The sequence below is a fragment of the Drosophila montana genome, unplaced genomic scaffold (genome assembly GCF_035044405.1).
Source record: "Drosophila montana isolate Dmon_TW-CO22-7 unplaced genomic scaffold, ASM3504440v1 contig_1407_1, whole genome shotgun sequence".
Lineage (NCBI taxonomy): Eukaryota > Metazoa > Arthropoda > Insecta > Diptera > Drosophilidae > Drosophila > Drosophila montana.
The window spans coordinates 319,691-338,091 of NW_026996359.1; the positions used below are offsets into that span (position 1 = coordinate 319,691).

An 18,401-nucleotide genomic window follows, 5' to 3' on the forward strand; every position below is an offset into this window, starting at 1 on the left:
CTGGCCCACATGTTGCGGCTCTGCGGCTTGCCTTGTTCCACAAGCAATTTGACATCGTCTGCGGTTGGGGGCAGGGGAAGTGGAATGCATCTGCTTACGGTAGATTGGCACCTCATATTTAAAGCATAATTACAGTTAACCTTCGACTAGGGGCAGACCTTGTAAAGGCGGACAAGGAAGTTAAAGGAACCTGCATTTTTTTCAATTTATCGATAATTTGTCCCTATTCCTGTGAAATCGATCAAAATCGATGGGGATATTATGTTCTTCAATATCCCTCAATTTATAAGAGTTAAGGGCTCCAATTTTAAAATGTGAGCTTTCGTATAGTACACATAGATCCACAATATTTTCACGGTTTGGATACCTCTCTCAGTTCCCACTGAAATTGTCAGAAAACGCATTTGTAAAGGTAAAGTGATGGTCTTTGGGACTCACACACATTTGTATGCCATATTTAAAGTCTAAAGATGTGGGAAGTTGAAGTACAGATGAATGTATGTATAGGTATCTACTAGTCAGGCACACCCTACTTGAGCACATTTACTTATATTTTTGCTACACTGGCAGCTGCTGCTTTGCTGACTAATTGTCAGTACTTTTGACCATTTACATATGCCCATTACATATCAATTGTGCAGTGCCCCCCCGCACCCCTCTGAAGCCGGAGTGAACTGGTCTCGGAGTGGGGCCAAGCCCTTCAATAAACACTTGTAACAATTATGAATCATAATCAAAAAGGTAACACAACACTTGGGCGAAAAAAAGCGAATGTCATGCGAGAGGAAACCTGTTGGTCAATAGGGGCCTTTAGCCGGATTGTCTCTGGTAAGCCGCGTGTCTACATGATTTGCCTATTAACGGTATAGTTATGGTCTGGCCCCAGTATGATTCATCATCGCGGGCACCATCCGATGCACTCGCTTTGCGGTGGGTCTTCTTCATGCCTGGCATGCTCCATGAGCCACCTTTTTATATCTAATGAGCTGCCAAAGCCGTTGCTGCCGTAGCCTTAAGCTCCGGCGAGCGACTGTCTGCATTTGTCTGTGCGACATAGCACCTCAGCCACGCCCCACGGCCCCCGCCAGCTCAGACGACGCTTTGTCTGTGCCGGATAAAGGGGCTGGATTGCGGTTTGGGTTGCATAGATTTTCACACCGTAAGAAAAGGTTGACTATCATTTACATTTTTCACGACTTTAAATTGAAATAATTTGAGTTGATATTATTTTTATTATTGATATTAATTTTATTAATTATTAATTTTAATTTTATGAAAATAATTATCATTCTTTTACATTATCATTCTTATTATTAATTTCATATATTTATAAACAAAATATAAATAAATAAGAAATATAGAAAATAGTTATAGTTATATATAATAGCACTGCCTTCTGCGGAATTCGAACCCGGATCCGCGCTGATCCCCAAAGAAACAACAGTAAATTAAGCTAAGGCCAACAAAAAAAAAGGACGCGATGGCGTGCGAGCGTCCCCAGGTTCGAGCCCGGAACAACTATTCAAAGCTTGCTAATGTTTGAAACTTTTTTTCTTTGACAAATAATTTTTAAATTTGTTTTCAAAATTTTTGAAAACATTTCCATTTAGTTTGAAAATATTTTTTAAATCTTGTTGAGTTCTTATGCCGAATGGTGTCAAATTTTATTCCCGAATTGGGTACGAATAATCACAAGATACTTAGCAAATTGTTAATACCATTCTGGTTCCCACGTAGAACAAATTTTGGCCTTGTGTTATATGCACAGCAAAATGTTTTTACACTTTAAGCACCATATTTTGTGCTGTGTACTGGTTCATTATTGCGCCTGTGAAATAATCTGTGCCCAGCTACCTGTCTGTCTCCTCTGTACTGCTGTCGGAGCCTTTTGTTTGTCCTAGGCTGAGCAGCAGCGGCAGCAGGACGTGGACGAGCTGGGACATTGAGTTATTGCATATTGCAGCAAAAAACTCAAGAGCTGCTTGTACAGAAACTCGTCCCAGACAAAAGAGTCCAATCAGAGCACAGCCTGCCGCCGCCTACGCTGCGGCAAGTGTTCATTTGGACGCCCAGTTTAAGTTCGTTCATAAACAAATGTTTAATTGGAATTATGTTTAAATATAAAACGCCTTTCTATTGAAATCGAGATTTTCGCCTTTATTTTGTTGTTTATTGAGTTTATCGCTTCGGCTATTTCCGCTGCTGTTTTGGCCGTTAATGTGAAGCTCACGCGCCGCAACAAAACCGAACCAAACCCAATAATTAGAAATCAAAGCCGGTTCCCAAGCACACACACCACACACACACACACACACATACTCATTCAGAGCGACGCGGTTCCTAAACTTGTCTACTTTCGTATTCCAAAATGTTATCACGGATGGTCAAAACCGCAGCGCTACAAGATTTGTGTTTTTTTTTCTTTTCATTTTTTTCTGGCCCGTTTGCTTTGGCCTGATGATTGATCTTATCGCGACTCGCGGCGCGTGAGTCATCTTAAAAAAAGACAAAAAATGAAAATTAAATACAAAACGAGAACAACATCTTCTTCAGCAGCCGCCGTCACAAGTTGTTAGCTGCTTTTTTTATGTACTTTATGGCCCGGACAGGGATTTAAGTTCATAACTCAATGCGGCTGCCTCATGAGCTGCCCGCAACAGCTCTGACTTTCCATCGTACTGTGGGTCGCACTGGCCCACCGCAAAGGCCGTTCGTTGTACAATGGCACAAATTGTTTGATTTGCTGAAAGAATTAGGAAGATGAAATAAGATGACCGTCGCTTTGCTCGCGCCTGACTCGCTGTAATTCGCAACTAGTTTAAGCTAGGAACTAGTTGAAGCAGGAGTTGATAGCAAAGCCCGATTATAATAGAATCGGAATTCTTGAAATATAGATTGTCTGTTGGTTATAAAAAGAATCAATAGTTAGTCAACTGAATGGGATTAATTTCGAATATTATAGATAGATATATGAATATAAAGATAGCTGGATGGGTAGATAGATAGCTAGATGGATACATGGATAGATAGATAGATGGATAGATAGATAGAGTATAGATAGATAGACAGATCGATAAATCTTAGATATACACATTATTTATTTGATAAATATATATATATAAATATAAATTTATTGGTCCAGTAATAGTTCCTCTGGATTCATTTATAATTTTAAAACATCTATTCATTGACTTATCAAAAATGTTTATACTAAAATGCACACACAATTATCTTGAATAATTATGTATATAAAAACTTGCCCAATTAAATTGTTAAATTTATGTTCGATTTTTCCACTGTGCATTGACATCAATTTCGTTATGAAAATTTCCTGCTAAATGTGTAACTGTAAAAGCGGGCCAACAATTGTCCAGACAGGCGTGATGATAAATTAACCCTGACTTGCCTTGACTAATTTCCGACTTGTATATAAAATTTCACCAAATCAAAAATTCCGTTGAATCTGTCATGCATATATCGTATAAATTGCAACTCCTGCGGTGGCCACACCGGCCACACGGAGACATCATGTTGCCGCCGATAACTGAATGATTCAATCGCTTTGGCATCCGCCCCATATCCGGTTAGCTTTACAGTTGCTCCAAGAGTCTTGCCACAGGTTGGGGCACATCATTTTCTGTTTTAGGGGGCGTTGCGCACTCATCGCTCAGGAATTGCTCAGGTTGCGCTTCTGCTGCTGCTGCTGCTGCTGCTGGTGCTGCTTGGGCCGTGACCATATTGTAGGACATGGACATGCACATAGGCTGCGTCGCGCAGACAAGCTCAGTCGCCGCCGCAGGCGTTGCTCGTGTGTGTGCTCTACTGGCTGGCGGGGGCCGCCCTCTTCCTGTGCTAATTGCGAGCATGTTGCGTGCATTTATTTTATGAATGAAATTCCAGCCCGCAGGCATTTTCCCACACACAAAACCAAGACAAAAATATATAATAAATAAAAATAATATTAAAATAAAAAATAAAACAAAAAATTTGGCTCGCCCGAGCAGGGACTTGAACCCTGGACCCTTGGATTAAAAGTCCAATGCTCTACCGACTGAGCTACCCGGGCACTTGCAAAACGAGGCGCTGTGACTGCTTAAGAGCAAACCAAAAGAGCGCACTTCGCTCTCAGCGCGACGAGGCTGTTCTGAGTATTCGTGTGCGTGAGTGTGTGTGTGAGCGTTTGTTGTTGTTGCTGTCCTGCTCTTGCGCACACATGAATGCCGCATGCAGGCAGCACAAAAATAGAAAAACAAAGCGAATTGGTTTTTTTTGTTGCTGTGCTTGTTGTCTACACATTCTAAGCTAAATACTTCTCGCATGCGATATTTCTGCTTGGATTTTTAGCACTAACTAAATATGCATTGTTTTTGCTTCTGTTTTACTGCATGATTGCTCTATTGCTGATTAGAATATGACAAAAATGTGTAGAATAAATGAAAATAGAAATATATTTAGCTGTACAGGTAACACGCAGGTAGTATATGAGTGGGATACTGGACACTTTCGGAATGTCGGACTTTCTTAGCCGTTAAAAGTAGAACCCCTATGTAATAATATTATTGTAGACTATAAATTTATTTAACTATATTTTTAATTGAATTATCTAATGAAAATTATGATGATTATTTCTGAACAATTATCATTTTTGAAAGTCATAACTCAGGTGATTATATTTACGCAATATTCATAATTATTTTCTATCTTATAACTATTTTTAAACTAAAAGACATTAACTCTAATGTGAATAAGTATATATATGTATATATTTATCTAAATATGCTAAATCATTTGTGGGGTTTTATAGTTGCCCAAAAATAAGAATTAGCTTCAAGACTTCCATTAAAAGTGCCAATTTTAATTACTGGACAATAGAGTATTTAAGTTCCTGAAATTTATTCAATTTTCGTGCGACCAATGTACTTAATTTAATGGCCCGAGCTCTGCCGAGGAATACCTACAGATATATATATAAATATATAGATATATATCCAGTGAACGACCTCCTCGGTGCAGTGCATGAAATGCATTTATCAAAACATAAAAATAAACACAAATTGCTTCAGAAATAGACAAAGGCAGCGCGCAAGGTTTCCACAGCTGCTGCTGCTGCTGCTGCTGCCGTTGCTTCTTCTTCTTCCAGTAGGGGTCTTCAATATGCAAGTATTTAAACAGCCAACCGAAGCGGGACAAACGGACAGCGGTAAAAACTGAAATGCCTATGCGTAGGGGTTTTTTCCACAGCTGTCAAGAGGAGACCCACTTTCCCTCCCTCACTCTCTCTCTCTATCTCTCTCTCCCTCAGGCTAGTAATGTTGTGCGGGCTAGAAATTGGAATTTGGGCATTTCTGTTACAGCCTTTGCCTTTGACCTTATGACTGACAATTTCCTCTGCGCATTTATAATCTCTAGCCCCTGCCCAACCCCTCTTACCCGACCATTTACCTTTCAATTATGCCTGCTTCTACAGCTCCTCCAACTCCAACTCTAACTTCGCCTCCTGCTCCTCACTTTTGGGCTCTTTGTCATTTTCCGGCCTTTACACAAGTTTTCCATATGTTTGTTTAATACGTTTTAAGCGCTTTTTAAGCGTTCAAGTCACGATTTTCATATTTATACGACAGCTTGTGTTGCAGGCGTTTGGGCACTGGGAAGGGGGCAGGGGGCTGGTTGCAGGGGGGGGGACTACATAGCACACCTTTATGTGCTGATTGATCAGCTGTGGTTGTGTGTGTGTGTGTGTGTGTGTGTCTGATGTTATCTGCGGCGCATCTTTGACTTCGATTTACTATTTTTCTCATTATTATTATTATTGTTATCCCCTTTGCAAAGGGTATTTATAATTTATCACATAGTTTGTAACGTTTACATTTAACATAGCATAAAATAGTTTTACAGAAGAATTTTATTGGGGTTTTTGAAAAGTTTCTATTCCAAACTTTTTAATATGAAAAAACAAAACTGACACTTTCCGAGTAAGAACTATGTGTGATAGTAATAGAATTATTTGTGCCCGGGTAGCTCAGTCGGTAGAGCATTGGACTTTTAATCCAAGGGTCCAGGGTTCAAGTCCCTGCTCGGGCGAGCCAAATTTTTTTCTAGGTTTTTCTTTTTATCTTTATAGAATTTTCTTATAAGCCTAAGCACAAAAGACGCATATGAAAAAAAGTTGAAATAATATTAAAAAAATTGCATAAACATAAACTATTCTATATAACTATTAGAGAATTTGAATTGGAATTGCATTCGAATTTTCCCAATGGATGATAAAAACTGATTCTAATATTTGAGGAGTTTCTTTGTCTGGCTGTTCAACTTATCGAGCGACTACTGTATTAGCTTTGACTAAGATCGATCTCATAGGAATTTATCGAACTATACTTTAAAGCTTTCCCAGGAACTTGTTGATTGAAAATGTTGCTTAATATTTATGATACCTAACAATTGCTGTGCATATTTATAGGGTATCTAATCTACCGTAAAGCTAACATAATTTTTATAGCTTGACTATTTTTTTCGTCTGTTGTCTTCAGTTTCTATAAATTTAATTATTGAGTTTGTGAACACGGTTTTATTTTGATTTTTTTTATATTTTTTTTCAAGAGAGGCGTTTCTTATCGTTAATTTGATCGCCAACGCGCGCGCTTTTGTTTTCCCAGAGTGGAAAATCATGATGATGATCATCCTGATGATGGTGATAATGATGATGTTGATAGATCACTTGATGATCGTTAGGCGGAGCAGGCATATCCGAAAATTCCAGTGAAATCGCAGTTCATGCTTGGACGGCCTTTCCCAGGAGCAGCAAAATTATAGCGTAGGCTTTCAACAAAACGCAAAACACACACATATCAAATATAATGCAAATTTAGTTCAAAAGACTGGCAAAAGGAAGTCATCAAGCGGCCTTCATACTAGATACAGTAGATATAAGCAGACACACGGAGAGAGAGACAGACAGGAAGAAGCACAGACAAGGGACATGACTCAGCAGCTCGGCAGCGCAGCTAGCGACGCATTCATAAGATACTTTTTGAAACGTTTTCAACGCCAAATTAATTACTTTGAGAACTGGCCAGTTCTCTCAAGGCAGCCAAGCATGTCCTTTGATGTGAGAAATACCATATCCAACACACAAATCAACCCAACCCAAGCCAAACCCGAACTCAACACAACACAAATTATGCATATGAACAAATGTGTTTTTCCAGTTGCATTTTCATTGGAAAAATCCATCTTAATTTTGTGGCCAGTCTTTTGTTGTCGGTATCTGCATTTTTACACATCTGAGAAACTTGAAAGTGAGCGTGCTCAACTGGAAGATACCCTGTGAGCTAACAGCCTAACAAAGGCATTCCAATATTGAAATATTTAAATACAAATCAAAATTAGTTTGTAGCAAATCGATATTTAATAGTTATCGATATTTGAATATTCAAGCAAACCCAGTTTTGTTGAACGTTTTGAAGAATCTTCATATAAAATTCCAAAAAGCATTAAATTACATTTATATTTTATCGATGTATCGTTATCTCACTTCAGATAACACTTTTTATCGAAAAGTTCCCATCGATATTTATCGATTCTGCTTCTTTATTTCTGTCAACCAAATAAAATATACTTTTAATAACCTCTCAAACATACGTTCACTCTAAATGGAATTGATTTATATCGATATCGATAACTGTGAAAATTTTCCTTATTCGTTTTTTTCTGTCTAGGGCATACCCCTACCCGTTGCCCACACCCTTACCCAATTTACTAAGTCCAGTTCCATTTCAGTTGCCATCGAGCCGTGAAATTGAAATGCTATTAGATACATTTCGAGTATCTTGTGCTGCCTCAAAATGTATCTGTATCTTGTATCTGAAGTACATGCTTTATTTCGACTTGGCAGCTAGACGTATTTTTTGTATTTTTATTACAGTTATAATTTATATGAGACAATTTTTCAATCAGACTGCCCGCTGCATGTGGTCAGAGCCGGCGAGTCAGAGAGAGAGAGAGAGACAGAGAGAGGGAGGGAGAGATGGAGACACCCGGGGGGCGCATTATCAATCATTGGAGACGTCGTTGCCTATTTCAAGTTCTCGTTGCCCATTGTCATTCGCGGGGATCAATCGGGCTGGCATTGTGGGTTAGGCGGGGCACGGGACGGCTTTTTTTGTGGCAGTCATCAAATTCGTTACGCAGCTCAAAGTCGATGGCATTTGAACATGCAACATGCTGCCTGGAAACACATGCAACACATGCAACAGTGCCGTTTGTGTTTCCATTAATCAACATTGAAAGGTTGCACTCGGAGCGTTCCACACTTGAACAAGGCCCCTAGAAGAGTGACGAGCAGATGGGGGAGGGAAGGGGGGGGCGGGGAGGTAGTGTATCGAGCTAAAAGTTAAAGTTGTTTGATTTGTCTGCACTGCTGAATTGCCTCATTAGCTGCACATTAGTGAACATGTCCCAGGCGTGGGAGGTTCTGTGAGCTATTATTTACTTTTCTCAAGCATTAAATATGTCATTCAGGAAATATTAGTTAAACACAAAATTCTAAACACATTTAAGTGTGCTGATAAAACTCTGAAATTGACAAATATGAAAATATGCCGGGCTCATTTTTTCACCTATTTATTAAGCCAATTTAGGAATTATTATTTCTGCAAAATTCTTATTCAATTTCCAAAACTTTAAACTACCTAACGACAATACAAATACAATGAACACCTAGAAGATACAAATATGTTACAGATACAAATGCAGATGCAGATGCAGATACATATACATATACAGATAAAGTTACAGATACAGTTACAGATACAGATACAAGTATAGATACAGATACATATACAAATAAAGATACAGATACAGATGACGATACAGATGACGATACAGATACATATAAAGATACAGCTACAGATATTATATTATATAATATCTTTTATCATTATATTATCTTTAATCGGAAATATTAATTTTTATTTCCATTCAACTTTCGGCATACTTTTTCCACACATCAGAACCAATTTGTTCTGTTTGTTTCTTCTGAATTTCATTTTCCTTAGTTTATTACCCTACATTCATCATTCCTCTTCGCTTTTCTTTATTTTCCTTTATCCTTTATCCTCCGCCCTTCCCTCTTTAATCCCCTTCCATGCCACATTCCATCGTATATCCCCTTGAGAACATTTTGTTATATGTATTTATCCACTCCGCCCGTCGTTTACCTCATTTAATTGCAATTTTCGCTTCATCTTTGCGCTATTTTCATGGTTTTCTTCTCAATTCTCGTTTGTTGCCTGCTTTTGCCTATTTACCTGTCGCACTTGTCGTCGCTTTGCTTTGACAGTTTCAATTCAATTATGCGCAGGTGTTTCCAGTCTCAGCTGCAGTTTGCCAGTTTCCCTTGCCCGTTTGCCTCCCCCCGCTCCTCACCTGGCTCCGACAAAGGTTCCGCAGGCCCAACGTTTCGTGTTTCAAACTGTTTTGTTGTCCTTTCGCATATTGTGTTACTCTTTTTTTTTTGCATTTCTTTTATTTTCTTCTCTTTTCTTTTGTGTTCGCGGCAATTGCAGCACAACTTTACACCATTTAACAAGGAGAACTTTGTGCTGAGCTCTGACTTCTAACAAATTATTCAGTTCTGACCTCTTTTCAACTTGGGAAAAGATTTAAATGTATTAAAAATGTATCTTATACTGCGCAAAAATATCTTTGGACCACAAATTAGATATGTGGGCTGTCGTAGATAGTTTTATATAATTTCGTAGACGTATAGCCTTCATTTTAGGTATATGCGTCTATTGGGAGCTCATCTATAAAAAACGGAATATATAAACTCAATTTCTTTGAGAAAGTTTTCTTTTTCCACGAATGGAACGGAGGGAAGAAGCTGCATAACATTCAGCTCGTATCTGATTACAGGGTATCTTCTAGTCCCGCAACCCCCGACCAGATGACTTCTGCTTCTTCTAAATATCTTTCAATATTTCCAACTGAACATTTTGTCACTTTTCTCAACATGGCAACGCCTGCTCAACAGCAGCAGCCTCTTCAACACTGGTCACAGCCTGTGGCTAGTTCTAATGGTTATTGTTCAACACTTATTTTAGTTACTCAACATTTGTCACGCCCCTTTCTGTCCCAGTTCGAACCCGGCTGCATTTAAAGGCACTTTTTGATTAATGTTGCACTAATTGACTTTCACTTTTTTGAAGCTGCCTTTCGATTTCCAGAGAGTCTGCCCCAAAATTAGTTGCAAAGGTCTTCAGTTTAGTAAACCCCCCTCCCAACACTCTCTCGCCCCTCTGGCCCTGCTTGCTTGCTGTCTCCTCTTTACATGTAAATCACAAACAGCTGTTGATTTTATGGAGCTGCGTGCTTGCGGTTGCAACCCACTCGCTTGCCGTTTATTAGTGCCACATGTCGCGTTTGCCAATTTGCTGCAGCAACACGCACACACACACACACACACACACACACACACGTTGCGAGTGCATTGAACCCGCAAAGTTTTGCCATGATTCTCAACTAGTATGCCACACACACAACTTGGCCATAAATTTTCATTCATTCGCATCTTTCATTTCCATTTCAATTGCCAGTTGCCAGCTTTTTTTGTTTTTTGTAATTTTCAGTGTTTTTACTTTATGCGCTATTCACTGGAAAGTGGCACAACATGGCAGCCCTGACGTGCAGGAAGCGTCAAAGGCTTTGACGATGTTGCCAGACTGACTGCTCGACCGGGTCGGGCGACCGGCTGTTCGCCTCGACAGCCGCCGGTTGTTTGACGCTCCAATTGTGACTCTTCTTTGGTTTCATTCTCTTCAGTCTCTCTCTCTCTCGCTCTGCCACGCCCACTCGTTGCGAATTCCATTCATTCACAAGGAACATAGAAATCTGAACTCTGTGACAACCCTTTGAAGCTTGGCTGGCTTTAATTGCTATCTGGGATTAGAGATATGTTTTTGGAGTGTCCGTCTATTAAAGGCCCTTAAGAACAGACATATTACATGTAGTTGGATGTATTTTGTATAATCTTTCCAGTTGAGCTATATAATCTTGCAATTCCCAACTAGTTTTAACTCCGACTTAATCAAATCCTCAAAGGATTCACTTATTTCATTCCAGCTCACCTTTCAAACCTTGTAATTCCAACTAGTCTTGACTCCGAGCCAATCTATTCTTGAAGGATTCTCTTTTTCTTTGCAGATTCAATTTCCTTTTACTGCTTTTTCATATTAATTTCACTCATGTTCATTATATTCTATTTTTCTATTGTCAGTCACAGCCTTTTGATTCTCAACTCATCATCATCTAATTATCGTGATCATGCCAGATGATTATTATTAGAGAACATTCTCTTCCGTTCACTTAATCTGTTCTCAAATTAGCGGCAATTGAATGCACGCATGCCTCAAGTGCGTTTCAATTTCCATTTCAATTTTCATTTACAATTTCAGTTTCAATTGGCTGTCAAGTTGATTTTGTACGCTACTTGAGAAATTTTCATTTCAATTCTTTCGCTTTTCGCTGGAACCTCCCCCTGCCGCGACTTTGCTTTTGACTTAACCCAAATACTGTTTTTTTTTTTTGTAGAATTTTGTTGTGTTTATTTGTTTTTGTTTTATCAACTCGAGACTGGAAAAAAGCTGAAAAGGAAGTTCAATTTTTTTTGTTTCTTCTTCATTATTTTGCTGTGTTTCTGCCCTCCCACTGACCCCAAGTGCTGCCGCTGCCTCTGGCCTGTTTTTCTCTTAAGTGTTTCTTGGTTTATTTTTTTTTCATTTTCTTTCTTTTTTTTTTGAAATCGCTGCTTGTTTATTTGAGGTCTTTGTGTCAACTTTGTCGCTGCTGCCTTTTGCTTAAGTTTTTATTTTATGTTGTTGCTTCACTTTTGTTGATACCCTTGCGGCGGGCATTATAATTTTGCTATAAGGCATGTTCTTACTCGAGTTTTGTGAATAGGCGAGTCAACATAACCCTTTCTGGCCGCCTGTGCCTTTGCGAACTGTGCTCCCAGTGAAGCTATCACAGCAAAACTTGGTATTGAGACTCCTTTTGGCAGCAGAACGTACATATATATGAAATGGAGGGATCGACCTACTATATTGTCACACTGTCATTGGAATAATCGGTCTCAAATTGAGTTTTTGCACGAACAACTTTTTTGCCGCTCTACATAACTGCAAAATCTTCTCAAGATCGAAAAAGTATGTCATATACTACTATATCATTCGAACAATCAATTCGTTATAGATTTTTGGTCAAACTTTACTTTAGTCTTCACATATCTGCAAAGTCCTTAATATATCTACATACTATATCATATACTACTATATAATATACTACTATATCATATACTACTAAATCAAATACTACTGTATCAAATACTACTAAAACATATAGTACCATATCATACTATTATTTCATATACTACTAAATTATAGAAACAATCCCTCCGATATAGAGTTTTGGTATAAAAAATATAATATAATATATTATTATATAATATACTACTATATCATATAGTACTATATAATATACTACTAAATCATATACTTCTGTTTCATACACTACTATATCATATACTACTTAATCGTAGAAACAATCCCTCCGATATAGAGTTTTGGTATACAAAATATAATATAATATATTATTATTTAATATACTACTATTTCATATACTACTATATCATATACTACTATATAATATACTACTATATAATATACTTCTATATCACATACTACTATATAATATACTACTAAATCATATACTTCTGTATCATATACTACCATATCATATACTACCAAATCGTAGAAACAATTCGTCCGATATAGACTTTTGGTATAAAAAACGCGTGCCTTTATGTCTGCAAAGGGTATTTCAAGTTTGGCCACACGAAGTCTTGCTTGTTTTTTGTAGATTCTTGCCTTCTTCTTCTTATTTCTCTCAGTTGCGATAAGCCAGAAGCGGGTTAAGCGACACTAAGACGACGTGCTTATCTCTCGGTTTTCACTCGATGACGCCACGCTGCGTGTGTTCGATGCCCCCCTCCCCCCTCGCTCCTCACGATTTATCACAACTAATCAGCCAAAAAAAAAAGAAAACGAAAATGAAAATGAGAAAATGAGCAGAGTAGCAAGAAAAAGCAAAGCCATTTCTTAGCGCTTCCTCTTGCGCGCTTTAGGCCCTGTCAAGTCAATTAGGCCAATTATGTTGGCTTAATTGCGCTTGCAGCACAATTGAGGTAGTCAGTTACCCCCGACCCCCCTACCCCGCCCCCACTCCGATGGCCCGACGCCTGCTCACGGCACACGTGCAAAAATTACCCTCAGCTGCAGTCGCAAGGACCAGCCAGGACGTCACTTAAGTGCCGCCAAGTGGAATGCCAGGCCAACAACAGCAAAAAAGAGCTGACGAATTTTTTAGTGGCACTTTATTAAACGTTGCCTCGAAAACCAGTTGCATATTTTCTGGCAGGGCATGCACTTCATAAGGGTATTTTCCTTACTCGTTTTTGGCTGCCTAAATCGATAAAATCTTAACATCATTTCGGGGCTGTTACGCCCACTTAAATGGCTTTGATGGGGCTTAAAGAGTTTGGTATTTCAGAAATGTCACACAATTGGTTCACGAATAATTCGCTTAGGCACGAGCAGAACACGATAAATAAGCTATTTTAGGATTAACCGATTCCCTTTGTTCCCAATAGTAGTAGATAGTTTTTTTTTATACTTATAACCGGTTCCGCCCGGAACTAAATGCGTTTCATATATATTAGACAAACACCCTGTTTAGTTCAATTCAGAGCCAGAATTGCCATCGACTTGTCCCATAACCTAATCGAGTCTAGGTCAGATTGATTGGTTCATCACCGGATATTGCTTGAAGCGGTCATGAAACCGTTTCACTTTATAACCGGTTATTCAACCAACCACCTCTCTTTTTATCCGTGCAATTCTATAAGAAATTTGACTATTAATCAGACTTACACTTAAAGGATTATTCTTATACACAGTCAATCTGTTATCTTACCGTTTCGCTAGCCAATCGGTTAGCTCTTTTGTCCCTTAACTTAATCCCGATTCGCCTTTTAACAGGTTTCATCCAGAACCGGTACAATTTGTAACCAGCTCGGTTCCGTTGCACTGCGACTCGTTCGGATTCTCCTCAAATGTTCCTGTAACCGCTTTTTTTACTAGTTACAAAACAAAACAATATGTTACTTAGCCGATTTAATCGATTTGCTTCATAACCTGATTCGTCTCTTAACCGTCTCACCTTAGACCGTTTCGTTTCATACCGGTTTTAATCATAACGTTATTATATAAATGCCTTAACCGATTCTTGCAGAACCGAACTTGCTGCCCCATAGCAGGCTCACTCAATAACCGGTTCGGTTCATACCGTTTTAAATCCTAACAAAATTCGCTTAACCGTTTCAAATTAGTCCCATAACCGATACTCTACTTAAAAAATATATTCTTAATAGCATCCAAATATATACTCAATTAAATCTTTCGCTCTCTTTGTTCCCTACAGCGACGCCGCGAACGGGGCCGAATAAATCTGAAAGGCGTTCGCCTCGTGGAGGAGGCGACTGTTAACGGCGAGGGCGGCGATCCCTTTGCGCCGGATGTGAGTAGACCGTAAAATGATTTTGATTAAGATTAACTTTAACATTAACATTAACGCAATGCCCGACCAATTACCAGGGTTACCCGTTTCAAGTGGGCTACTGCGAGACGACAGCCGCACAGCAGCCGCAGCAGACGGCGGACCAACAGCAACAGCAACTGGGCGAGGGGCAACTGGTGGGCAGAGCGGTGCCACAGTACACGCTCTACGTGATAGCCAACAGCGAGAAGGAGCGCAGCGAGTGGATACGCGCCATACGACAAGGTAAGCATCGCCATCGACATCGACAGCACCAACAGAGACGCGCGACTTGAATGATGACCCAAAAAAAATTTAAAGGAAATAAAGCTCGAGTGTTCGACTAGGAGATACCCTCTCCAGCTTTTTCCCAGAATTTCTAATCACCTCTGTGCTTATAGTCCGATCGATATGACATTTCCGCTGGTAGTTAAATATGAGTATATATTAAATATGCTGGATGAGTGGGAGGTCTTCAAAAATCTAAAGATTTAGACATATTCCTTGTATACATGCAAAATTGTGTGCTCCAGCTCCTTTATTCTCGGAGATATGCTCAAAGAAGCATGGCTGCAAAATCGATATATATCGATATTGAGGTAACGAGGGAAGATCTTAAAGAAATGTATACTCTTTTGATCTGTGCACGCTACACGAGTGCAAAAATATAAAATGAATTGTCGCTAGCACGCAGAATATCACAGTTATGCTTGAAAGCTGAGTGTTGGCAATCGATATTTATCGATTTGGAAGAAATGCAGAGTCGTATACTAAGAGCAAAATCTCTGTGTGCTATACGAGTTGTTACTTATTAAATTGAGGAATTATTTATATTTTGATTCACGAGATATGCTCTAAAAACAAGAGGTTGTATATCGATATATATTGATGTTAAGGCAACTATTGAAAAAACTGGCATATTCAGCATCCGTGAACGTCTTAGTCCAAAAGTATAATTTGTAGTTCTTAACTGCGAGGTATGCTCAAATGCGAAAGCTGTTTATCGATATACATATATCGATTTGTGTCAAATATCGTGTTATCGATAATACGACAATATAAGTACATAATGTAAAGTTCCTAGCTTTTACATTCCATGACGAACTCAGCTAGTTGTCCCTTTTTACCGCCTGTTACATGCTTAGGCATTGCGCTAATAGACCCCTTTGGAGACATTTTTATAAAGGGTACAGGCTGCTAAGAAAAAAAGCGCTGCAGATGCAGCAGCTGCCAATCGCTGCAGCACGATAAGCCATCATCAACGTGGCCATCGGAGCCTTGGAGTCATCCAGGCCAGAGCCACAACAATGCTTAACCCAAATCTGCAGAGTCAGCTGTGTGTGGGTCGAATCTTTTTCCTTAGTGATATATATATATATATATAAAAATATTTTTTATTGTTGTTGAACTCTTTCTGCTTCTTCATGTTTCAGTTTGCGAGGACAGCAACACGCCCAAATCGTATCGGTATCATCCTGGTCTCTGGTCCGGCAAGAAGTGGAGCTGCTGCAAGGGTCTAGCACGGAGCACCTTCGGTTGCCGCGCCGCCGCTCACTGGCGCGAGGCCAACAATAATCCAAGTAAGAGCACAATCATTAATATTAGTGGAAAAAGTGCGACACACAACGCCAACACTCTGTGGCGCTCCAACTGCCCGCCAATCTGCCACTCCACCTCCGCCTCCGCCTCCTCCTCGCCTTGCTCTAGCTCGTCGGGGTGGCGACGTCGTCGCATAGCCAACACTCCCGACCTATGCACAGCCAGATCCAGATGCTGCATTCTTCGTTCTCTCTCTCCGTTCGGTATAAACTCTATGCCTATTTATAGGCTGGCATATGGGGTAGGCATTGACAGACCTGGCAGAGGGCAACCATGTGGAATAGTCTAAAATAAAACTGGGGTTGTACATTTCTTATACCCTTCAAGTGGGCACTTTTTTTATTGTCACCAAATATGTAACGTCTGGAATTGCAGATTACCTTTGAATAACTGTTTGTCTGTCCTTTCCAATTTATTTGATAAGTGGTGAATATAGAAGACAACAATCCAGTATGAATGTGTTCCACACTTTTCGAAAATTCCACTTTCCTGGGTGGAAGATCCGCCACTCAGCTTGTGTATTGAAAGTTAGATTTGCTACTAAAGATCTAAGCACTATATTCACTAAAATGATTATTTCATAGGTTTTGAAGAATTCACCAGCTCGTTCGGAAAATGGACGGAAAACAAGATTGTAGTTTTTTTTGGTTTGTCTTTCTCCAAGTGGAAATGTGGGTTCCCTTGTACCCTCGTAAATCCAAATTTCACTTGCGGAAAATGGGTGAAAATGTGATTAAAAGAAAATAAATATTTGGCCTGATCAAAGCAGGATAAGAATTCCGCTAGTCATGCATGAATTGTGTATTCCTCATTTATAGGGTATTGAATGACTGGAAATGCCTTATAGATAAGTCGCCTTATGCATAGCTTAGGGTATCGAAAAGTCGGCTGTGCTGAAATAACTGTTCTTTCTGTTGTTTTGTTTGGTATTGTTTTGCTTTGCTTTGGCATTGCAACATGTGGCGATAAACTGTGGCAAGCATTCGTCATGCCTGCCAGGGGTGAGATGCGGCCATGGTGTGGGTAGCTGCGTGAGGAGGGAGGGGGGGGGCGAATAGGGGGCATGGTCTTACAATTTCATGGCCTGAGCTTTCACCTTTAAAGAGAGCGAGTCATTCATTAGGCACGGCCGCGCCTAATGGAGACATCAGCCGCTGACTCTTAGCTGCCTCCGACTGGTGGCTGCCTTCCTGATACCCTTTCCCCCTCTTCCGCTCTCTACCTACCACACCTGCCCAGCCTCCGTTTGTCTGTCTTGAGTTTTCACACATGTTTGCCATTCGCAGCGCTTTTCCATTCTTCCTCCTGTCGCCTTGCGCAATTTGACACATTGTCCGCACGCCTCGGCCGCTGTGGCACACACAGACGCTCATGCCACATGCCGCATGCCACTTGGTGTGGCTACCACACAGTTCGTGCTGCTGCTTCCATAAGCTGTTAATGAGCGTTGAGTGTAGCTGAAAGCTGGCGCAAACCTGACTTTGCCAACTTGGCTGCGGCTCTTTGTATTGCGTGTGGCCGGAACAAACAAATACTCGTCTAATGCAATCCGACACCTGGCATCGGGCGCTGCTCTGCTCCTCCTGGTCCAACTTGGCTTATCGACCACTTGCCAATTCCCAGTATTATGGCCAAAAGCAAACAGTTCCTAGCCCGTGGTAGCCTTAGTTTTGGCCATGATGCCACTACCTGTGGCAAACAACACCTTTGCAAAGATTTTGTATCTCGCTTAGCTAACAAAATGAACTTTGCTTTTGTCTAGAACTTGAGACGTTCCACAGCAAGAACTGAGTTGGTTATAAAGTTGTTCGGGGCGGCAAACTCAAAAGTAAGGTCGCTGGTTCGGATCGCGGTTCGAAAGATATTCCTGTTTTTTTAGTTCGTTTCGAGAACCTCATTTGCCATATTCATAATGCCACGTTTTGGGGTTAAGCGTGGCTGTGTCCTATATTTGAAAAATGTTATTTATTTTATTTATTTTTTTTAGTTCAAGTTTTCTTTCATGTTGTGGAATACAAGTTCCTGGTTCGAGACGTTTCCAAACTGGTTTCTTCTTAAAACCTTCTAAAACAGTCTTCAAACCTTCTAAAACCCCGAGAGAAAAGTTTATATGACTAAGTGTTGGTTTTTTTTATAACCAAAGCGTTAAGAGA

General features: G+C 39.9%; 1 protein-coding gene and 2 non-coding genes across 3 annotated transcripts in view; 2 read left to right on the plus strand and 1 right to left on the minus strand.

The window, feature by feature from the left end:
• The window catches only part of Btk29A (tyrosine-protein kinase Btk29A), a 58,679-nt gene that overhangs the window by 9,333 nt on the left and 30,945 nt on the right, over positions 1 to 18,401 (plus strand). Inside the window, exons 3-5 of the mRNA XM_064681230.1 lie at positions 14,536 to 14,631; positions 14,709 to 14,895; positions 16,083 to 16,229. Of these exons, the coding sequence (XP_064537300.1) occupies positions 14,536 to 14,631; positions 14,709 to 14,895; positions 16,083 to 16,229 (430 nt within the window). The remainder of the gene's footprint in view (positions 1 to 14,535; positions 14,632 to 14,708; positions 14,896 to 16,082; positions 16,230 to 18,401) is intronic.
• TRNAK-UUU (transfer RNA lysine (anticodon UUU)) lies at positions 3,994 to 4,066 on the minus strand. Its single transcript has one exon. It is a non-coding gene; the product is annotated as a tRNA-Lys (tRNA).
• TRNAK-UUU (transfer RNA lysine (anticodon UUU)) lies at positions 6,009 to 6,081 on the plus strand. The gene has a single exon. It is a non-coding gene; the product is annotated as a tRNA-Lys (tRNA).